Below are 20695 nucleotides of genomic sequence, written 5' to 3' on the forward strand. Positions count from 1 at the left end.
TTTAGAATAATAGTAAATGTATATTACATTTCTTTGTACAGAAACCAACACATAGTGCCAAATTACTTGAAGAAGGTCACGGCTGAGCTGAATGCCAAAGGTGTTACCATGGATAACTTGACACAGGAGGAGCTGGATGATTGGGAAAAGCTAAGACAACAACTGATTAAACAATAAAGTAGCTAATAATTAGGGATTTGGAAGCTACTAATTTATAACAAAGTAGCTCATAATTAGGGATTTGGAAGCTACTTATTTATTTATTTTGAAAATTATTCAAGATTGAATCCTTCACATTAAGATAGAGATGTATAAACCACTGTAAATTAACAAAAGTTGTATTTTATACACACCATTGTTTTTAATTTACATAAAATTTTAGTTGTTTTAAATCTAAACATTGTAGTTTACTAAAGAAATGATAGACTTCACTAATATTTGAATTGTTTTTTTTTATGTGGTGAATATGGAAAGTTTTTTTTTTTTTTAGATATATAAATAGATTACTCATTTGAGAATTTACATCCTTAATGACAATTTTTTATTAACTGTACTGGAATGGAACTAATAATTATTAATTAACCTTCAATGTATTTTACATTCAACAGAAAGATAGTTTTTTGTTAAATATAAAGAAATATTTTAAATTTTTTAATGTATGTTATTAGATATAATACAGCTATTTTATTGTCTACATTATTTTCCTGACTTTTATAATAATATTACAATCTTTTACATTCAATAATAATCTTATACTCATTTCTATTAGTCTTTCATCAATAACAAATGCAAAGGTTGTGTTGTGAATAAAAAAAATATCAACTTTAAAATGTCATATCTATTGATTTTGAAATGAATTCACTGCTGTGTACACTACTTTACTGTAGCAAAAAATATTGGAAAATTACTAATACAAAAAGACTGCTAAAAGCAACAGTAGACATAAAATATTATATAAAAAATTTTGTATTGCAAAAAAAAATTGAAAATAAAGTGAACATTTAAAAAAAGTTATATTTAAACCTTATTATTTGATTTTCATAAAATGTGCACAAAGTTTTTATTAAAATATAAACATCACAACAGAGTCGTGCAAAAATGTATTTAATGAGAAAAATAATCAACTACATGTCTCAGAATATTTTAGAAACAATATATACATCATTTAAGTGAATATTGATTGAAACCCTGCTGTATGATGCTGATCAACCTTAAAATACTTTTTTTTTGTTTATTTCTATTGTTTTTTTTTAAATAATCATTTTAAAATATTTTTTCTGTAATTTATTATTAAATATTAATTACAGCATAAAGTTGAAGTTTGTACTGTATTAATTAATACTATTTGTACTGTATTAATTAATCCTATTTGTACTGTATTAATTAATCCTACTTGTACTGTATTAATTAATCCTATCCTTCAACCTACTTAAAACCTGCTGGCTAGTATTTAGTTACACACATGCATGCTCACACCAACACACACATACAATATATGTATATATATATATATATATATATATATATATATATATATATATATATATATATATATATATATATATGTATATATATATATATATATATATATATATATATATATATATATATATATATATATATATATATATATATATATATATATATATATATATATATATATATATATATATCTGTACCTCTTTAAAATAAAAAAAAAAAAAAAAAAAAAAATCTATCTCTGGATATTGTTTTTTTTTTCGCCACTAAACCATCAGTTATCTGAACTGAAACCAACTAAACCATCAGATATCTGAACTGAAACCCACTAAACCATCAGATATCTGAACTGAAACCCACTAAACCTTCAGATATCTGAACTGAAACCCACTAAACCATCAGATATCTGAACTGAAACCCACTAAACCATCAGATATCTGAACTGAAACCCACTAAACCATCAGATATCTGAACTGAAACCCACTAAACCATCAGATATCTGAACTGAAACCCACTAAACCATCAGATATCTGAACTGAAACCCACTAAACCACCAGATATCAGAACTGAAACCCACTAAACCATCAGATATCAGAACTGAAACCCACTAAACCATCAGATATCTGAACTGAAACCCACTAAACCATCAGATATCTGAACTGAAACCCACTAAACCATCAGATATCTGAACTGAAACCCACTAAACCATCAGATATCAGAACTGAAACCCACTAAACCATCAGATATCAGAACTGAAACCCACTAAACCATCAGATATCTGAACTGAAACCCACTAAACCATCAGATATCTGAACTGAAACCCACTAAACCATCAGATATCTGAAATGAAACCCACTAAACCATTAGATATCTGAACTGAAACCCACTAAACCATCAGATATCTGAACTGAAACCCACTAAATCATCAGATATCTGAACTGAAACCCACTAAACCATCAGATATCAGAACTGAAACCCACTAAACCATCAGATATCTGAAATGAAACCCACTAAACCATCAGATATCTGAACTGAAACCCACTAAACCATCAGATATCTGAACTGAAACCCACTAAATCATCAGATATCTGAACTGAAACCCACTAAACCATCAGATATCTGAACTGAAACCCACTAAACCATCAGATATCTGAACTGAAACCCACTAAATCATCAGATATCTGAACTGAAACCCACTAAACCATCAGATATCTGAACTGAAACCCACTAAACCATCAGATATCTGAACTGAAACCCACTAAATCATCAGATATCTGAACTGAAACCCACTAAACCATCAGATATCTGAACTGAAACCCACTAAACCATCAGATCTCTGAACTGAAACCTGAGTTCCCATATACAAATTAAACAGGTTCCCAACCAACCATCCATGGATAGTCTTTAAGTCTTGTGAGTAAATGAGCACACACATTTGGTGTTAGCATGCAGACGTGTCAAAAAATAAAGTAGAGAAACACTGTAAGATTATGGGTTTAAGGAAAGTCTAGAGTTCGTATCCCATGCCCTGGAGCTAGCTGGACGTTCACATATCACTGATGGGTACCTGACTCAAGTTAGGGAAAGTAAGGGTTCATCCATAAATGACGTCACGCTTTTTTGACGATTTTTTTTTACCTTCCCCCTTCCCTGCGTTACACTTCGTCACAAAAGGCCAGATCCCCCATAAAATGACGTCACACCTCTGCCTACAACCCCCTTAAAATTGTGGTTGAAATTAATTTTCTTAAAATACGATATTTTTCCAAAATGTTGTCTGAACTCTGTCCACATAGAGTATTTTAATCAATTCCTATTACAATTTATTAAAACAGTTTTCTAAAACGCGAAATAACGTCTAAAATTAGTTTTCTAACATTGCTATTTTATAATGCAAAAGTGTGACGTCACACTATCTAACCCCCCCCCCCCCTCTCCGTCATCACACACCATCACAAAATTAGGGGGGGGGTGAGTAATAGAATAGAATATTCTAATATATATATAATTCCGTTTCGTTTGGGGGGAGGGGGGAGGCTCTGCCCGAAGAGATGCCTGGAAGAAACTCTTATAGGCCAATGCCGCCCAATGCAAGAACATAGATTACATATATGTATGTGTATAAAATTAGGCCTATGTACATTTATAGACCCCACATATAGGTAGACATATATGTAGCTTAAACATAAAGGCTACACAAACAGACAATATCATTATTGATATAGGCCTACACCTGTCTATACTGAACCATTTAAAATCGGGCATAATTAAACATCTGTATACCCATAAAACTGCAAATACGTTTACATCTACATTTATGTAGGCCCTATAGGGCTAGTAAGTAGGTCACCAACCGGCTCTACTGCTCAATAAAACCTGCATGAGCCGTAGATCTGGTTGGTGACCTACTTACCAGCCCTATATATGTTTAAAAATATGATGTACACATAGATAATTGCCCTTTACTATACTGGATATTACACATAAGCTTACTCTGCTTAGCGTGCCTGTACTGTTTACTCAAGTTGTCGTTATTGCACTTGATGCAGTACTATACTTACTGTCTAGCCAGCATTGGAAACTAGCTTATCACTTAGCTTATCTTAAACTATTTTATATAATACGTTTGATATTGACTACAAAATACAACGAATAATTTAAAAGAAAATGAAACAAACATAGCAGCTATCTTACATATGTTTAATTGACCCCATATAAAATGTGGCAGCATTTACTGTAACGACGCGGACGGATCTTTCACGTGATGTTCGACACTTTCGCCTAAAGGTTTGTCTATACGTGGAGTCTATACAGGAGTCACGTGTCAAGTTTCTGTCGAAAAGTTCCAGGTTAAGTTCGTGAAGCTCGGTACCGTCCTGTGCACCAAGGAGATCTGGAAGTGCTGGCGGAGCGCCCAGGACCAGTTCCACGGCCACGTTTGTAACATGATCCGGTACACGGCCCGGTACTCGGGTCTGAGCAGGGAGTAGATGGGCGCGTTGGCCAGCGAGTTGCCGAAACACAGCAGGAGCATGAGGTTTTTGACGACGTGCACCGTCTTGCCAGTGAAGGTGCCGGTGCCGATGAGGTAACCGACGACTAAGAACGGCAGCCACAAGATAGCGTAGACGAACATGAAACAAGCCGCTCTTGTCACGCTAGATTTTCGCTGCACCACCACCTGGGCGTCTCTGGAAGAGACGGTGGACATCTTTCTCACCCCGGCCAGCTGCCGGCGGACGATCAAACACAAATGGATGTTCAAACAGGTCGAGATTATAATCAAGCAGAAGCACTTACACAACAGGGTGGTCAGGTAATAGTGAGGAAGATTGGTGTAAAAATTACACCGTTTGAACGGGTCGTGTTCTGTTGTGTTGAAGTTGTTCCACCGTACTGGGGCTGCCGCGAAGGCGACGATGTAGATCCACATGACGAGCACGACCGCCAGTATCCGACTCACCGTCATGCGCTGTATGTAATACATGGGCCTGGCCACGTAAATGTACCGGTCAACCGCTATGACAAACAACGCACACAGCGAGCCGTACCCCGATAAAATCACGGCCGACCACATCCCAATACAGGTGTACTTATTACAGAAAATATACACCTTCGTCCAGTTGATCTTGCTCATGATGAACAGCGGAAGACAGTAGAAAGCCATGAGTAGATCAGCGAAGGTCAAGCTGACCAGCAGCAGGTTGCTGGCTGATCGACTGCCGGGGTACAGCATGATACCGCACACGGAGATCAAGTTCAACAACCCGATCAGTACGACGTAGATGCCGCAGACGGTGACGAAAATCTTGTCCACCACCAGTGACTCAAACTCTTCCTGGATGTAGGTCTGGCTCCAGTTCTGGGGGGCGGCCGGTTCGGTAGGGTCATCTAAGGTCTTGCACCAGGACATCTTGCTTCACACAAGTCGCCATGCGCACGAGATGGACTTGACACGCTGGAGCAAATGGGTGTAACAACAGACTGATTTGAAAGAATGGAACGTAAAGACACATATTCTGGTCGATCGTACTACATTACAAGCTTGGGTATCGGTCAGAGGCGTAGCGAGGGGGGGGGGGACGGGGGGGACATATGTCCCCGGGCGCCGACCTTAGGGGGCGCCAAATTGAAAGTTTGAGGGGGGGGGGGGTGCAAATGAAAAGTTCGAGGGGGGGGGGGGGGGGTTTGCAAATCGAAAGTTTGAGGGGGGGGGGGGGTGCAAATGAAAAGTTCGAGGGGGGAGGGGCGCAAATCGAAAGTTTGTCCCCGGGCGCAGGGAGGGGTCGCTACGCCTCTGGTATCGGTGCTCTGTGTGGGTCGGTTTTTTTTTTTCTTCTTTTGGTGTCACTAAAGATTTACGATTGGTTGGGGTGGGGGTGGAGAGTGAGGGTAGGGAAGGGGGGAGGGGGTGGAATAATAATCAGCAAAATGTTAGTGTTCAGGAAGTCACCGTTATAAATTATACAGTTTAAGGTTCTAATTATTCTAATATTTATTATTTAAATATAAAAACGTTCAAACCGTAGACAAAATGTTGTACTCTTGTCTATTTCCTTCTTCCTATGAACATACTTTACAAAAATATCTTTGCCTGGAAAAAATACACTAGGGACATTAACACAAAAGCTCTTTAAAAAATAAAATTTAAAAAATACGCTACTTAATTTAAGCACCAGTGCGCACTAAAATAGTTTAAAATGTGGAAATTACACATCATGTGGTGCGCTACAAAGTTTTTCTAGTCATCGTCCGTATACATCTAGCTTGTTGCTATTAGACAATGAATTTAGGTAAACTGTAAACATACGTTGGAATTTTGTTAGTCAAACAAAAAAATTATGTAAACATACGTTGGTATTTTTTACAGTCAATAAATTGATGTAAACGTATGTTGGTATTTTGTTTCAGTCAGAAAATAAATTTTTATAAACATGCTTCGGTTCTTTGTTGCCGGCGTCCACATTAAAATGTGCATCTAGACTGTTGTGTCCTGATGTGGACATGTGGCACGAGAAGCGGCACTATAAAGGCAGTGGCGTAGGCGGGGGGGGGGGGGGTTAGGGGGGACCCTCGGTATATAGAAAAAGTATGAGGGGGGTGCAAATTTAAAGTTTGAGGGGGGGGGGGGTGCAAATCGAAAGTTTGTCCCCGGGTAAAAATTGGAACCCCCCACCCCCCCTTGAGACGATCCTGGCTACGCCACTGTATAAAGCATTGCAGGACAAGTAAAAACCATGATTTTATTGGACGAACCAGTTGAGGACGGCATTTCAGTGTTTTCGTGTGGGCCTGGTAGATTTTAAACTTGGTCGTTGTACAAAAAAATGTATGATGCCTTTCACGGTCAATAATTTGAGCTTTAATATCACAGTAATCTTAGTTTTCTTTTAAGTGTATGTAAGTATTAAAAGTTTTAAGATACAGAATCCACCGTGAGACAAGTTATTTTATGTGACAAATTTAAATATGCAGGCACTTTCTGATTAATTTATTTTAGGTCAGCTAAACCTTGGCGTACGACGTTAGAAAAATAAGTGTTTCAGATATGGTGAGCGTAGACCTACACCATTTGATGTAATTTTTCCAGATTTACTAAAAGCAGACCCACAATATTTGACAAGTAATGGAGGAAAATATCGTGTATCTATGTTCGACAGTTAAATAGTCGGAAAACCGAATCTTGGTATGGCACATTTACCCCCATCAGCATTTGACAAGTCATTTTTCTAAGTCTGCCAACTGTAGGCTGACGGTTAAGTTTTAAGTTCACTGGACAGTCCATGGGGCCAGTAGCGTAGCAGGATCGTCTCTTGGGGGGGGGGGGGGGTGTTCAAATTTTTACCCGGGGACAAACTTTAGATTTGCACCCCCCCCCACCCGTCAAACTTTCGATTTGCACCCCCCCCCCCCTCAAACTTTCGATTTGCACCCCCCCCTTCAAACTTTTGATTTGCACCTCATCCCCCTCAAACTTTCGATTTGCACCCCCCCCCTCAAACTTTCGATTTACACCCCCATACTTTATATATATACCGAGGGGTCTATGGGGGGGGGGGTTATGACCCCCCTAACCCCCCTGCCTACGCCACTGCATAGGGCAAATAAAGTAGAGTTCAACTGTTTCTGTGACCTCGGTATATGAAGTGATATTTGATCAGTACTATATCCACCCGACTTTACTTTCCCTAACTTAAGTCAGGTACCCATCAAAGCTGGGTGGACTCAGGGACGTTTTATGGACTTGAACCCGGATTCGAACTCGAGACTTAGGATTTTATTTTTGGATTTGCAACCATAGAGAGTTTGCTCATCCAAGAGCAAACTACACGACGGCAGTTGTTTGATTTTGGTGTTTTCTATCCTGGGGGTTCAAAGTTTGGACTTTTCGGTTTAGCAACCATGAGCTTTAAGACCCAGCAACGCCAACCCTATTTTACCGTTCAAACTACAACATATTGTATTCTTCATTGATATCTGTCACTAAACCAGAAAAGAGATAAAAAAAGGATAACGATGAATTAACCTGCATTCATTGTTTCACTTTTGTTAGATGTTACCTTTAAAGTCTGAACACACTCATTAAAACAGCAGGGATAAAACCGTTTAAGAATCTCCTTTATTTAAACATTTACTCTTGTATAACAAACAATTACTTTAATTAACAGATGAGAATTATCCAATTAGAATTCCTGGAATGGTTACCACCATTGTATCTGAAAGAGTACCAAGCCTGCAGGCTCTAGTCATTGACAACCCGTGGGCAGGGTTTCTTCTCCACCTTTTTGGGCTGACAATCGGAGGATTTTTTCCCTTTCTTGGGCGCAGCTTCGCTTGGTTTCCTGAACTTATAGAGCAGGAAGGCGCCAAGTAGGCTTGAATAGGTGAGTACCACCCACTGAAAAAATCCAATGTTGTATATATATATATATATATATATATATATATATATATATATATATATATATATATATATATATATATATATATATACATACATATATATATATATATATGCGCCTATATAACCTATATATAAGTGTGTATAAACATTTAAATTTTTGCCATATCCAGCTAGATACATCCTTGCCCTCCACCATCCACGGAGCCCATCCACTGCTCCCCCCTCCCCGGACACATTCAAAATTATATAATTTATCCAGAAAATATAAACCTTAACCATTACCCACCCCCCCCCCTCCCACCCATTTCCACTTTCTGAATCGACCTTCTCCCCTTTTCAAGTACACCCCCCCCCACTCCTCCCGAAGAATAAAGTGTAGACCATTTAAAAGTAAACTATTTAAAAGAGTAAACTATTTGAAAGTATAACCTATTATAAACTACAGTAAGTACTAACGTTAAACCGCCCTCTAAGAGTGTAGCTGTTGAAGTATTTCTGGAATCCTGTCAACTTTAATTCTTCTTCCGGTACAAAATCTCCTGCCATCTTTTCTCTTCTTTCCACTCAACACTTTCGGAGTATTCAACAGTATTTCTAGAGGGGAAGAGTTACATATTATTTGTGTACATTTCCGTGATAAATCTCCGGTTAACCTATTAATACCCATTTTCTCCCTAGTGGTCGTCCATAAATGACGTCAAACTGGGGGAGTGGGGGGGGGGTCCGTAAGTTTGTGACGGTTTGTGATGAGGGGGAGAGGGGGGGGGGGGGGGGGAATTCAGATGGTGTGACGTCGCACTTTTGCATTTTAAAATAACAATGTAAGAAAACGTATTTTAGCCGTTATTTCGCTTTTTATAAAACTGTTTTAATAAGTTGTAATAGAAATTGATTATAATACTCTATGTTGACAGAGGTCAGACACATTTTTTTTAAAAATATCGATGTTTTAAGAAAAATTCAACTACAATTTTGAGAGGTTGTGTGTGTGGGGGGGGGGGGGGGGGCTGAGGTGTGACGTCATTTTTGGGTGGGTCTGGCCTTTTGTGACGATGTGTGACGGAAGGGGGGGGAGGTAAAAATCGTCCAAAAAAAGCGTGACGTCAGTTATGGATGGCCCCCCCTCCCCCCTAGCACTTGTTATACATTAAGTGTTAGACTGTAGAACCCCAAAGTCGGGCGTTGTGAACACTCGAATTTAGTAGAGTCGTTCCAGATTAACTTTTATGATGGCGGGGCTTATCTGGGCTCGCTCCCGTATTTCAGTATTTCTATCTTTAACCTAGAAATGTGGGGTTGCAGCCCTTTGCTCCCCAGGGGCCACAAAGGAATGATGATCTTTAACCTAGAAATGTGGGGTTGCAGCCCTTTGCTCCCCAGGGGCCACAAAAGAATGATGATCTTTAACCTAGAAATGTGGGGTTGCTGCCCTTTGCTCCTCAGGGGCCACAAAGTATTTCTATCTTTAACCTAGAAATGTGGGGTTGCAGGCCTTTGCTCCCCAGGGGCCACAAAAGAATGATGATCTTTAACCTAGAAATGTGTGGTTGCAGCCCTTTGCTCCCCAGGGGCCACAAAGGAATGATGATCTAGAACCTAGAAATGTGTGGTTGCAGCCCTTTGCTCCCCAGGGGCCACAAAGGAATGATGATCTTTAACCTAGAAATGTGGGGTTGCAGCCCTTTGCTCCCCAGGGGCCACAAAGGAATGATGATCTAGAACCTAGAAATGTGTGGTTGCAGCCCTTTGCTCCCCAGGGGCCACAAAGGAATGATGATCTTTAACCTAGAAATGTGGGGTTGCAGCCCTTTGCTCCCCAGGGGCCACAAAGGAATGATGATCTAGAACCTAGAAATGTGTGGTTGCAGCCCTTTGCTCCCCAGGGGCCACAAAGGAATGATGATCTAGAACCTAGAAATGTGTGGTTGCAGCCCTTTGCTCCCCAGGGGCCACAAAGGAATGATGATCTAGAACCTAGAAATGTGTGGTTGCAGCCCTTTGCTCCCCAGGGGCCACAAAGGAATGATGATCTAGAACCTAGAAATGTGTGGTTGCAGCCCTTTGCTCCCCAGGGGCCACAAAGGAATGATGATCTAGAACCTAGAAATGTGTGGTTGCAGCCCTTTGCTCCCCAGGGGCCACAAAGGAATGATGATCTAGAACCTAGAAATGTGTGGTTGCAGCCCTTTGCTCCCCAGGGGCCACAAAGGAATGATGATCTAGAACCTAGAAATGTGTGGTTGCAGCCCTTTGCTCCCCAGGGGCCACAAAGGAATGATGATCTAGAACCTAGAAATGTGTGGTTGCAGCCCTTTGCTCCCCAGGGGCCACAAAGGAATGATGATCTAGAACCTAGAAATGTGTGGTTGCAGCCCTTTGCTCCCCAGGGGCCACAAAGGAATGATGATCTAGAACCTAGAAATGTGTGGTTGCAGCCCTTTGCTCCCCAGGGGCCACAAAGGAATGATGATCTAGAACCTAGAAATGTGTGGTTGCAGCCCTTTGCTCCCCAGGGGCCACAAAGGAATGATGATCTAGAACCTAGAAATGTGTGGTTGCAGCCCTTTGCTCCCAAGGGGCCACAAAGGAATGATGATCTTTAACCTAGAAATGTGGGGTTGCAGCCCTTTGCTCCCCAGGGGCCACAAAGGAATGATGATCTAGAACCTAGAAATGTGTGGTTGCAGCCCTTTGCTCCCCAGGGGCCACAAAGGAATGATGATCTAGAACCTAGAAATGTGTGGTTGCAGCCCTTTGCTCCCCAGGGGCCACAAAGGAATGATGATCTAGAACCTAGAAATGTGTGGTTGCAGCCCTTTGCTCCCCAGGGGCCACAAAGGAATGATGATCTAGAACCTAGAAATGTGTGGTTGCAGCCCTTTGCTCCCCAGGGGCCACAAAGGAATGATGATCTAGAACCTAGAAATGTGTGGTTGCAGCCCTTTGCTCCCCAGGGGCCACAAAGGAATGATGATCTAGAACCTAGAAATGTGTGGTTGCAGCCCTTTGCTCCCCAGGGGCCACAAAGGAATGATGATCTAGAACCTAGAAATGTGTGGTTGCAGCCCTTTGCTCCCCAGGGGCCACAAAGGAATGATGATCTAGAACCTAGAAATGTGTGGTTGCAGCCCTTTGCTCCCCAGGGGCCACAAAGGAATGATGATCTAGAACCTAGAAATGTGTGGTTGCAGCCCTTTGCTATCCAGGGGCCACAAAGGAATGATGATCTTTAACCTAGAAATGTGGGGTTGCAGCCCTTTGCTCCCCAGGGGCCACAAAGGAATGATGATCTAGAACCTAGAAATGTGTGGTTGCAGCCCTTTGCTCCCCAGGGGCCACAAAGGAATGATGATCTAGAACCTAGAAATGTGTGGTTGCAGCCCTTTGCTCCCCAGGGGCCACAAAGGAATGATGATCTAGAACCTAGAAATGTGTGGTTGCAGCCCTTTGCTCCCCAGGGGCCACAAAGGAATGATGATCTAGAACCTAGAAATGTGTGGTTGCAGCCCTTTGCTCCCCAGGGGCCACAAAGGAATGATGATCTAGAACCTAGAAATGTGTGGTTGCAGCCCTTTGCTCCCCAGGGGCCACAAAGGAATGATGATCTAGAACCTAGAAATGTGTGGTTGCAGCCCTTTGCTCCCCAGGGGCCACAAAGGAATGATGATCTAGAACCTAGAAATGTGTGGTTGCAGCCCTTTGCTCCCCAGGGGCCACAAAGGAATGATGATCTAGAACCTAGAAATGTGTGGTTGCAGCCCTTTGCTCCCCAGGGGCCACAAAGGAATGATGATCTAGAACCTAGAAATGTGTGGTTGCAGCCCTTTGCTCCCCAGGGGCCACAAAGGAATGATGATCTAGAACCTAGAAATGTGTGGTTGCAGCCCTTTGCTCCCCAGGGGCCACAAAGGAATGATGATCTAGAACCTAGAAATGTGTGGTTGCAGCCCTTTGCTCCCCAGGGGCCACAAAGGAATGATGATCTAGAACCTAGAAATGTGTGGTTGCAGCCCTTTGCTCCCCAGGGGCCACAAAGGAATGATGATCTAGAACCTAGAAATGTGTGGTTGCAGCCCTTTGCTCCCCAGGGGCCACAAAGGAATGATGATCTAGAACCTAGAAATGTGTGGTTGCAGCCCTTTGCTCCCCAGGGGCCACAAAGGAATGATGATCTAGAACCTAGAAATGTGTGGTTGCAGCCCTTTGCTCCCCAGGGGCCACAAAGGAATGATGATCTAGAACCTAGAAATGTGTGGTTGCAGCCCTTTGCTCCCCAGGGGCCACAAAGGAATGATGATCTAGAACCTAGAAATGTGTGGTTGCAGCCCTTTGCTCCCCAGGGGCCACAAAGGAATGATGATCTAGAACCTAGAAATGTGTGGTTGCAGCCCTTTGCTCCCCAGGGGCCACAAAGGAATGATGATCTAGAACCTAGAAATGTGTGGTTGCAGCCCTTTGCTCCCCAGGGGCCACAAAGGAATGATGATCTAGAACCTAGAAATGTGTGGTTGCAGCCCTTTGCTCCCCAGGGGCCACAAAGGAATGATGATCTAGAACCTAGAAATGTGTGGTTGCAGCCCTTTGCTCCCCAGGGGCCACAAAGGAATGATGATCTAGAACCTAGAAATGTGTGGTTGCAGCCCTTTGCTCCCCAGGGGCCACAAAGGAATGATGATCTAGAACCTAGAAATGTGTGGTTGCAGCCCTTTGCTCCCCAGGGGCCACAAAGGAATGATGATCTAGAACCTAGAAATGTGTGGTTGCAGCCCTTTGCTCCCCAGGGGCCACAAAGGAATGATGATCTAGAACCTAGAAATGTGTGGTTGCAGCCCTTTGCTCCCCAGGGGCCACAAAGGAATGATGATCTAGAACCTAGAAATGTGTGGTTGCAGCCCTTTGCTCCCCAGGGGCCACAAAGGAATGATGATCTAGAACCTAGAAATGTGTGGTTGCAGCCCTTTGCTCCCCAGGGGCCACAAAGGAATGATGATCTAGAACCTAGAAATGTGTGGTTGCAGCCCTTTGCTCCCCAGGGGCCACAAAGGAATGATGATCTAGAACCTAGAAATGTGTGGTTGCAGCCCTTTGCTCCCCAGGGGCCACAAAGGAATGATGATCTAGAACCTAGAAATGTGTGGTTGCAGCCCTTTGCTCCCCAGGGGCCACAAAGGAATGATGATCTAGAACCTAGAAATGTGTGGTTGCAGCCCTTTGCTCCCCAGGGGCCACAAAGGAATGATGATCTAGAACCTAGAAATGTGTGGTTGCAGCCCTTTGCTCCCCAGGGGCCACAAAGGAATGATGATCTAGAACCTAGAAATGTGTGGTTGCAGCCCTTTGCTCCCCAGGGGCCACAAAGGAATGATGATCTAGAACCTAGAAATGTGTGGTTGCAGCCCTTTGCTCCCCAGGGGCCACAAAGGAATGATGATCTAGAACCTAGAAATGTGTGGTTGCAGCCCTTTGCTCCCCAGGGGCCACAAAGGAATGATGATCTAGAACCTAGAAATGTGTGGTTGCAGCCCTTTGCTCCCCAGGGGCCACAAAGGAATGATGATCTAGAACCTAGAAATGTGTGGTTGCAGCCCTTTGCTCCCCAGGGGCCACAAAGGAATGATGATCTAGAACCTAGAAATGTGTGGTTGCAGCCCTTTGCTCCCCAGGGGCCACAAAGGAATGATGATCTAGAACCTAGAAATGTGTGGTTGCAGCCCTTTGCTCCCCAGGGGCCACAAAGGAATGATGATCTAGAACCTAGAAATGTGTGGTTGCAGCCCTTTGCTCCCCAGGGGCCACAAAGGAATGATGATCTAGAACCTAGAAATGTGTGGTTGCAGCCCTTTGCTCCCCAGGGGCCACAAAGGAATGATGATCTAGAACCTAGAAATGTGTGGTTGCAGCCCTTTGCTCCCCAGGGGCCACAAAGGAATGATGATCTAGAACCTAGAAATGTGTGGTTGCAGCCCTTTGCTCCCCAGGGGCCACAAAGGAATGATGATCTAGAACCTAGAAATGTGTGGTTGCAGCCCTTTGCTCCCCAGGGGCCACAAAGGAATGATGATCTAGAACCTAGAAATGTGTGGTTGCAGCCCTTTGCTCCCCAGGGGCCACAAAGGAATGATGATCTAGAACCTAGAAATGTGTGGTTGCAGCCCTTTGCTCCCCAGGGGCCACAAAGGAATGATGATCTAGAACCTAGAAATGTGTGGTTGCAGCCCTTTGCTCCCAAGGGGCCACAAAGGAATGATGATCTTTAACCTAGAAATGTGGGGTTGCAGCCCTTTGCTCCCCAGGGGCCACAAAGGAATGATGATCTAGAACCTAGAAATGTGTGGTTGCAGCCCTTTGCTCCCCAGGGGCCACAAAGGAATGATGATCTAGAACCTAGAAATGTGTGGTTGCAGCCCTTTGCTCCCCAGGGGCCACAAAGGAATGATGATCTAGAACCTAGAAATGTGTGGTTGCAGCCCTTTGCTCCCCAGGGGCCACAAAGGAATGATGATCTAGAACCTAGAAATGTGTGGTTGCAGCCCTTTGCTCCCCAGGGGCCACAAAGGAATGATGATCTAGAACCTAGAAATGTGTGGTTGCAGCCCTTTGCTCCCCAGGGGCCACAAAGGAATGATGATCTAGAACCTAGAAATGTGTGGTTGCAGCCCTTTGCTCCCCAGGGGCCACAAAGGAATGATGATCTAGAACCTAGAAATGTGTGGTTGCAGCCCTTTGCTCCCCAGGGGCCACAAAGGAATGATGATCTAGAACCTAGAAATGTGTGGTTGCAGCCCTTTGCTCCCCAGGGGCCACAAAGGAATGATGATCTAGAACCTAGAAATGTGTGGTTGCAGCCCTTTGCTATCCAGGGGCCACAAAGGAATGATGATCTTTAACCTAGAAATGTGGGGTTGCAGCCCTTTGCTCCCCAGGGGCCACAAAGGAATGATGATCTAGAACCTAGAAATGTGTGGTTGCAGCCCTTTGCTCCCCAGGGGCCACAAAGGAATGATGATCTAGAACCTAGAAATGTGTGGTTGCAGCCCTTTGCTCCCCAGGGGCCACAAAGGAATGATGATCTAGAACCTAGAAATGTGTGGTTGCAGCCCTTTGCTCCCCAGGGGCCACAAAGGAATGATGATCTAGAACCTAGAAATGTGTGGTTGCAGCCCTTTGCTCCCCAGGGGCCACAAAGGAATGATGATCTAGAACCTAGAAATGTGTGGTTGCAGCCCTTTGCTCCCCAGGGGCCACAAAGGAATGATGATCTAGAACCTAGAAATGTGTGGTTGCAGCCCTTTGCTCCCCAGGGGCCACAAAGGAATGATGATCTAGAACCTAGAAATGTGTGGTTGCAGCCCTTTGCTCCCCAGGGGCCACAAAGGAATGATGATCTAGAACCTAGAAATGTGTGGTTGCAGCCCTTTGCTCCCCAGGGGCCACAAAGGAATGATGATCTAGAACCTAGAAATGTGTGGTTGCAGCCCTTTGCTCCCCAGGGGCCACAAAGGAATGATGATCTAGAACCTAGAAATGTGTGGTTGCAGCCCTTTGCTCCCCAGGGGCCACAAAGGAATGATGATCTAGAACCTAGAAATGTGTGGTTGCAGCCCTTTGCTCCCCAGGGGCCACAAAGGAATGATGATCTAGAACCTAGAAATGTGTGGTTGCAGCCCTTTGCTCCCCAGGGGCCACAAAGGAATGATGATCTAGAACCTAGAAATGTGTGGTTGCAGCCCTTTGCTCCCCAGGGGCCACAAAGGAATGATGATCTAGAACCTAGAAATGTGTGGTTGCAGCCCTTTGCTCCCCAGGGGCCACAAAGGAATGATGATCTAGAACCTAGAAATGTGTGGTTGCAGCCCTTTGCTCCCCAGGGGCCACAAAGGAATGATGATCTAGAACCTAGAAATGTGTGGTTGCAGCCCTTTGCTCCCCAGGGGCCACAAAGGAATGATGATCTAGAACCTAGAAATGTGTGGTTGCAGCCCTTTGCTCCCCAGGGGCCACAAAGGAATGATGATCTAGAACCTAGAAATGTGTGGTTGCAGCCCTTTGCTCCCCAGGGGCCACAAAGGAATGATGATCTAGAACCTAGAAATGTGTGGTTGCAGCCCTTTGCTCCCCAGGGGCCACAAAGGAATGATGATCTAGAACCTAGAAATGTGTGGTTGCAGCCCTTTGCTCCCCAGGGGCCACAAAGGAATGATGATCTAGAACCTAGAAATGTGTGGTTGCAGCCCTTTGCTCCCCAGGGGCCACAAAGGAATGATGATCTAGAACCTAGAAATGTGTGGTTGCAGCCCTTTGCTCCCCAGGGGCCACAAAGGAATGATGATCTAGAACCTAGAAATGTGTGGTTGCAGCCCTTTGCTCCCCAGGGGCCACAAAGGAATGATGATCTAGAACCTAGAAATGTGTGGTTGCAGCCCTTTGCTCCCCAGGGGCCACAAAGGAATGATGATCTAGAACCTAGAAATGTGTGGTTGCAGCCCTTTGCTCCCCAGGGGCCACAAAGGAATGATGATCTAGAACCTAGAAATGTGTGGTTGCAGCCCTTTGCTCCCCAGGGGCCACAAAGGAATGATGATCTAGAACCTAGAAATGTGTGGTTGCAGCCCTTTGCTCCCCAGGGGCCACAAAGGAATGATGATCTAGAACCTAGAAATGTGTGGTTGCAGCCCTTTGCTCCCCAGGGGCCACAAAGGAATGATGATCTAGAACCTAGAAATGTGTGGTTGCAGCCCTTTGCTCCCCAGGGGCCACAAAGGAATGATGATCTAGAACCTAGAAATGTGTGGTTGCAGCCCTTTGCTCCCCAGGGGCCACAAAGGAATGATGATCTAGAACCTAGAAATGTGTGGTTGCAGCCCTTTGCTCCCCAGGGGCCACAAAGGAATGATGATCTAGAACCTAGAAATGTGTGGTTGCAGCCCTTTGCTCCCCAGGGGCCACAAAGGAATGATGATCTTTTACTTAAAAACTTGAGAAATTGATCAGACCCATGCAGCAAACTTTAAAAACCTTATCCTAACCCTAACTGTCAACAAAAATGTCAACTGGAACAAAACGATTCTATTAAAACATCACAGACAGATCTATCTAATTCATGGGTTCCAAACCTGGGGGTCGCGACCCCCTTGGGGGTCGCGAAGGGCTTTCTGGGGGGTCGCCAACTGGTAGACTAAAATCTAGCAATGAATAAAAAACATTAATATTTAGAAAAAATATTTGAAATTCGGCATTACTAACATCACTGGAAATGGAATAGAGAATAAACAATGTGTACTGTGCAAAGTTATTCTTAGTCAGGAGTCTATGAAAACTTCCAAACGTCCATTTGAGACGCGTCATTCGGAACACACCAAAAAAGATATGTAGTTCTTTCGTCGGCATGAAGCTAGTTGCAAACGTCAGAGACTTGATTGAACAGAACGTTTTCACCAAGAAAACACAGCATTAGTGCAAGCATCATATGAAGTAGTATTAGAAATTGCCAAGCAAAAAAACTCTCACACAAAGGAGAAGTTCTCATCAAACCATGTATGCTGAAGATGGTAAAATTAATTCTTGGGGATTCCAGTGCAGTAACGATGCAATAAATATCTCTGTCTAATTATACAATTCAGCGGCTTATGTTAAAAGACAAATTTAGAATGAAATCAAGCTTTCACCATTGTTTGATTTTCAAGTTGACTAATCGACAGACGTGAGTTCGTGTTCGCAGTTGCTTGTCTTTGTGAAATATTTTCATTCAGATGTTAGCAAATAAGAGTTGATGTTTTGTGAAGATATCATGGAGAAAATAAATACGTTTTTTTGAAACTGGAGGATTAAAATGGGAAAACGGCTGGGGGGCTTGTACGGATGGTGCGTCATGTTTGGGTCAAAATGGGGGTTTCAGAAAAAAGTAAAAGGTAAAAGATTTAGCTCCCTAATGAAAGGGAATCCACTGCATGATTCACATATGCCCTCGCCAGCAAGACTTATCCGACTCCATTGCTAATAAAAGTCGTAAATCATATTAAATCTGGAGTCCTAAACACCTGTCTGTTTCAAGAAATGTGCAAAGACATGAATAAAGATCACGAGGTTCTACACTTCAATACGCTGGCTGTCAATAGGAAATGTCAATTGTGTTTTTGAATTGAAAGATGAAATCAAGATGCTCTTGGAAGTGCAAGGAAACAAGACTTTTTTATATACTTTTTAACGACATGGTGTGGTTGGAGAGAGTATCATACCTAGCAGATATATTCGAACATCAACATAAGCTTAACCTAATAAAGGAACGAATATTATCTCTTTTCATGATAATCTCTTGGCATTTTTTTTTTATCAAAGCTGCAAAATTGGCGAGGAAAAATAAATATTTGAAATACTGCCATGTTTGAGAAACTATGCAGTGTGGATTGATAGATAACATTTCTAAAGGATTCTGTGCATCTTGAATCTCTTGACAACGAACTGCGGCGTTATTTTCCCCGAGCTGAAAGAAGAAGAATCTGCATTGTCACCCATTCTCTGCTTTCCTTGATGTTACCAGCATTGCCGATGAATAACAAGATGAATTCTTAAATTCTTAAATTTAATTGTTAATGCTAGTTAATGCTTGTTAATAGCATGTAATTTTGCTCATCGTATTATAACAGTTATCAAGAATAATTCATATTGAAATTATATGGGGGTCGCGGGTCACTTACGTTTTATGAAAGGGGGTCGCCACTCGAAAAAAGGTTTTGAACCACTGATCTAATTAGTACTTTTAAAAACAAATAATAAGAACATGACTTGAAAATTTTACGAAAATGTTGACTTTAGCTTTTGAAAAAAAAGAACGATACATTTGAATTATACTATTTATGGATAGTCAGTGCTGTTATACTTGCAGTAGTCTATGCTGTGCTTTTATTAAGAAAAAGAAACTGTTAGTTCATGACGTTCTTTCATTGTCTGTCCTGTTTTCCTACGCTATGTCAAACTACTGTCACATGATGTCATCTCTAAAGTGTTTCTTCCGGACTTTTTTATCCGGGGGAGGGGGGTCACTTGAAATTTTCGGGGGGGGGGGGGGGGGGTTGGACTAAAATTTCTTGGGGGGGGGGCGGTCACTGTTAAAAGTATATATTTTCTATATAAATTCCATTTCGTTCGGGAAGGGGTAGGGGGGGGGGGGTGTTAGACCTTCTTCAGAAGGGGGGGGGGGGGCGACTCCGCTCCCCCCGAAGAGATACCTGAAAGAAACTCTACATCTTTAGAACTTATGTCGTCAGCCACAACTTTCGCACTAGTTTTATAATCGGATAAAAAGTGTTGTTTTTTTGTAAAGAGGGTGGGTACGGAACACAATAATACAATGGCGTTATCAGTGAATCTCCATTACTATAGTCCATGTGTTAAGCTTGTAAATAGAGAATATACATCTATAAGCCCTAATATAGCCTATATCTAGAGCTTCAGAGGCGTGGGGGGGGGGGGCGGGGGGACAAATGTCCCCGGGTGCCGACCTTAGGGAGCGCCAAAATGGGTAGGAATAATAAATTGAAAGGTTGAGGGGGGTGCAAATCGAAAGTTTGAGGAAGGGGTGCAAACTGAAATCTTGAGGAGGGGGGGGGGGGGTGCAAATCGAAAGTTTGTCCCCGGGCGCCGGGGAGGGTTGCTACGCCTCTGTAGAGCAAAGGCACCTATAAACCCTAATATAGCCTACTATAGCATAATTCTGTTGAAAATACAAGCGTACAGTGGCGTACACGCCTACACATCAGCATGTTAGTTCTAATTGTTTTTGCGTGTGTAAGAAGCCGGTAAGCTATAGCTTAGGGTATAACCCAAACACATTATGTAATGCAGACAGACAGAGGTACTGAAATCAAAATGATTTAAAAATATAAAATTAAGAAAAGTGTGGACTAATGTTAAAACTGTTACCTTCAGGAGCACGCAGATCTTTGAAGGAAGTCCAAAACAGTGCATTCTGGTGCATTCTGGTGCACATTTTCTTTGTTTTAAGAACTTCCGTTTTTGAAATTTTAAACGAATGCACACTGTAGTGCCGCATTTCTGTTTCGCCATCAAGAGTTTTAAAAAGTTCGCGTTAATAAAATATAATACACGTATACACTTGATAACGGTTCGATGAAGGATCTTCGCCTGAATCAAAACAAAATGTAAAAAATAAATACGTTTTCAATGAGTTTTCTTACAGAAAATAAATCCCACCTTAACTTACAACAGAAGATCATCCATTGTTAATTGACTGTGTCCATTTAAAAAAGTAAAGTATACACATGATGAATTACTGACAAGTTTAGGTTAGGGTAG

General features: G+C 42.9%; 3 protein-coding genes and 1 long non-coding RNA gene across 4 annotated transcripts in view; 2 read left to right on the plus strand and 2 right to left on the minus strand.

Annotated features, from left to right (window-relative positions):
- LOC131943425 (putative E3 ubiquitin-protein ligase DTX2) overlaps positions 1-177 on the plus strand; it is a 1891-nt gene extending 1714 nt beyond the window's left edge. The window contains exon 3 of the mRNA XM_059303551.1: positions 42-177. Within this exon, the coding sequence (XP_059159534.1) occupies positions 42-177 (136 nt within the window). The remainder of the gene's footprint in view (positions 1-41) is intronic.
- Positions 1-457, plus strand: part of LOC131943418 (protein mono-ADP-ribosyltransferase PARP14) — an 8443-nt gene extending 7986 nt beyond the window's left edge. Inside the window, exon 7 of the mRNA XM_059303543.1 lies at positions 42-457. The gene's annotated coding sequence lies outside the window, so the exon portion shown is untranslated. The remainder of the gene's footprint in view (positions 1-41) is intronic.
- A 3736-nt stretch (positions 458-4193) lies between these two features.
- On the minus strand, positions 4194-6102 carry LOC131943427 (adenosine receptor A3). Its single transcript, XM_059303553.1, has 2 exons — positions 6004-6102; positions 4194-5437 (listed from the first exon to the last, which is right to left on the minus strand). Exon 2 carries the CDS (start codon positions 5390-5392, stop codon positions 4304-4306), a length of 1089 nt encoding a protein of 362 aa, XP_059159536.1. The 5' UTR covers positions 5393-5437; positions 6004-6102; the 3' UTR covers positions 4194-4303.
- A 1981-nt stretch (positions 6103-8083) lies between these two features.
- LOC131943428 (uncharacterized) lies at positions 8084-20376 on the minus strand. The gene is made up of 3 exons (XR_009386890.1): positions 20303-20376; positions 8840-8977; positions 8084-8377 (listed from the first exon to the last, which is right to left on the minus strand). It is a non-coding gene; the product is annotated as an uncharacterized LOC131943428 (long non-coding RNA).
- Positions 20377-20695: the final 319 nt, after the last annotated feature.

The sequence above is a fragment of the Physella acuta genome, unplaced genomic scaffold, assembly GCF_028476545.2.
Source record: "Physella acuta isolate Inbredline_101_S28 unplaced genomic scaffold, ASM2847654v3 ptg000455l, whole genome shotgun sequence".
NCBI classification, from domain to species: Eukaryota; Metazoa; Mollusca; class Gastropoda; family Physidae; genus Physella; species Physella acuta.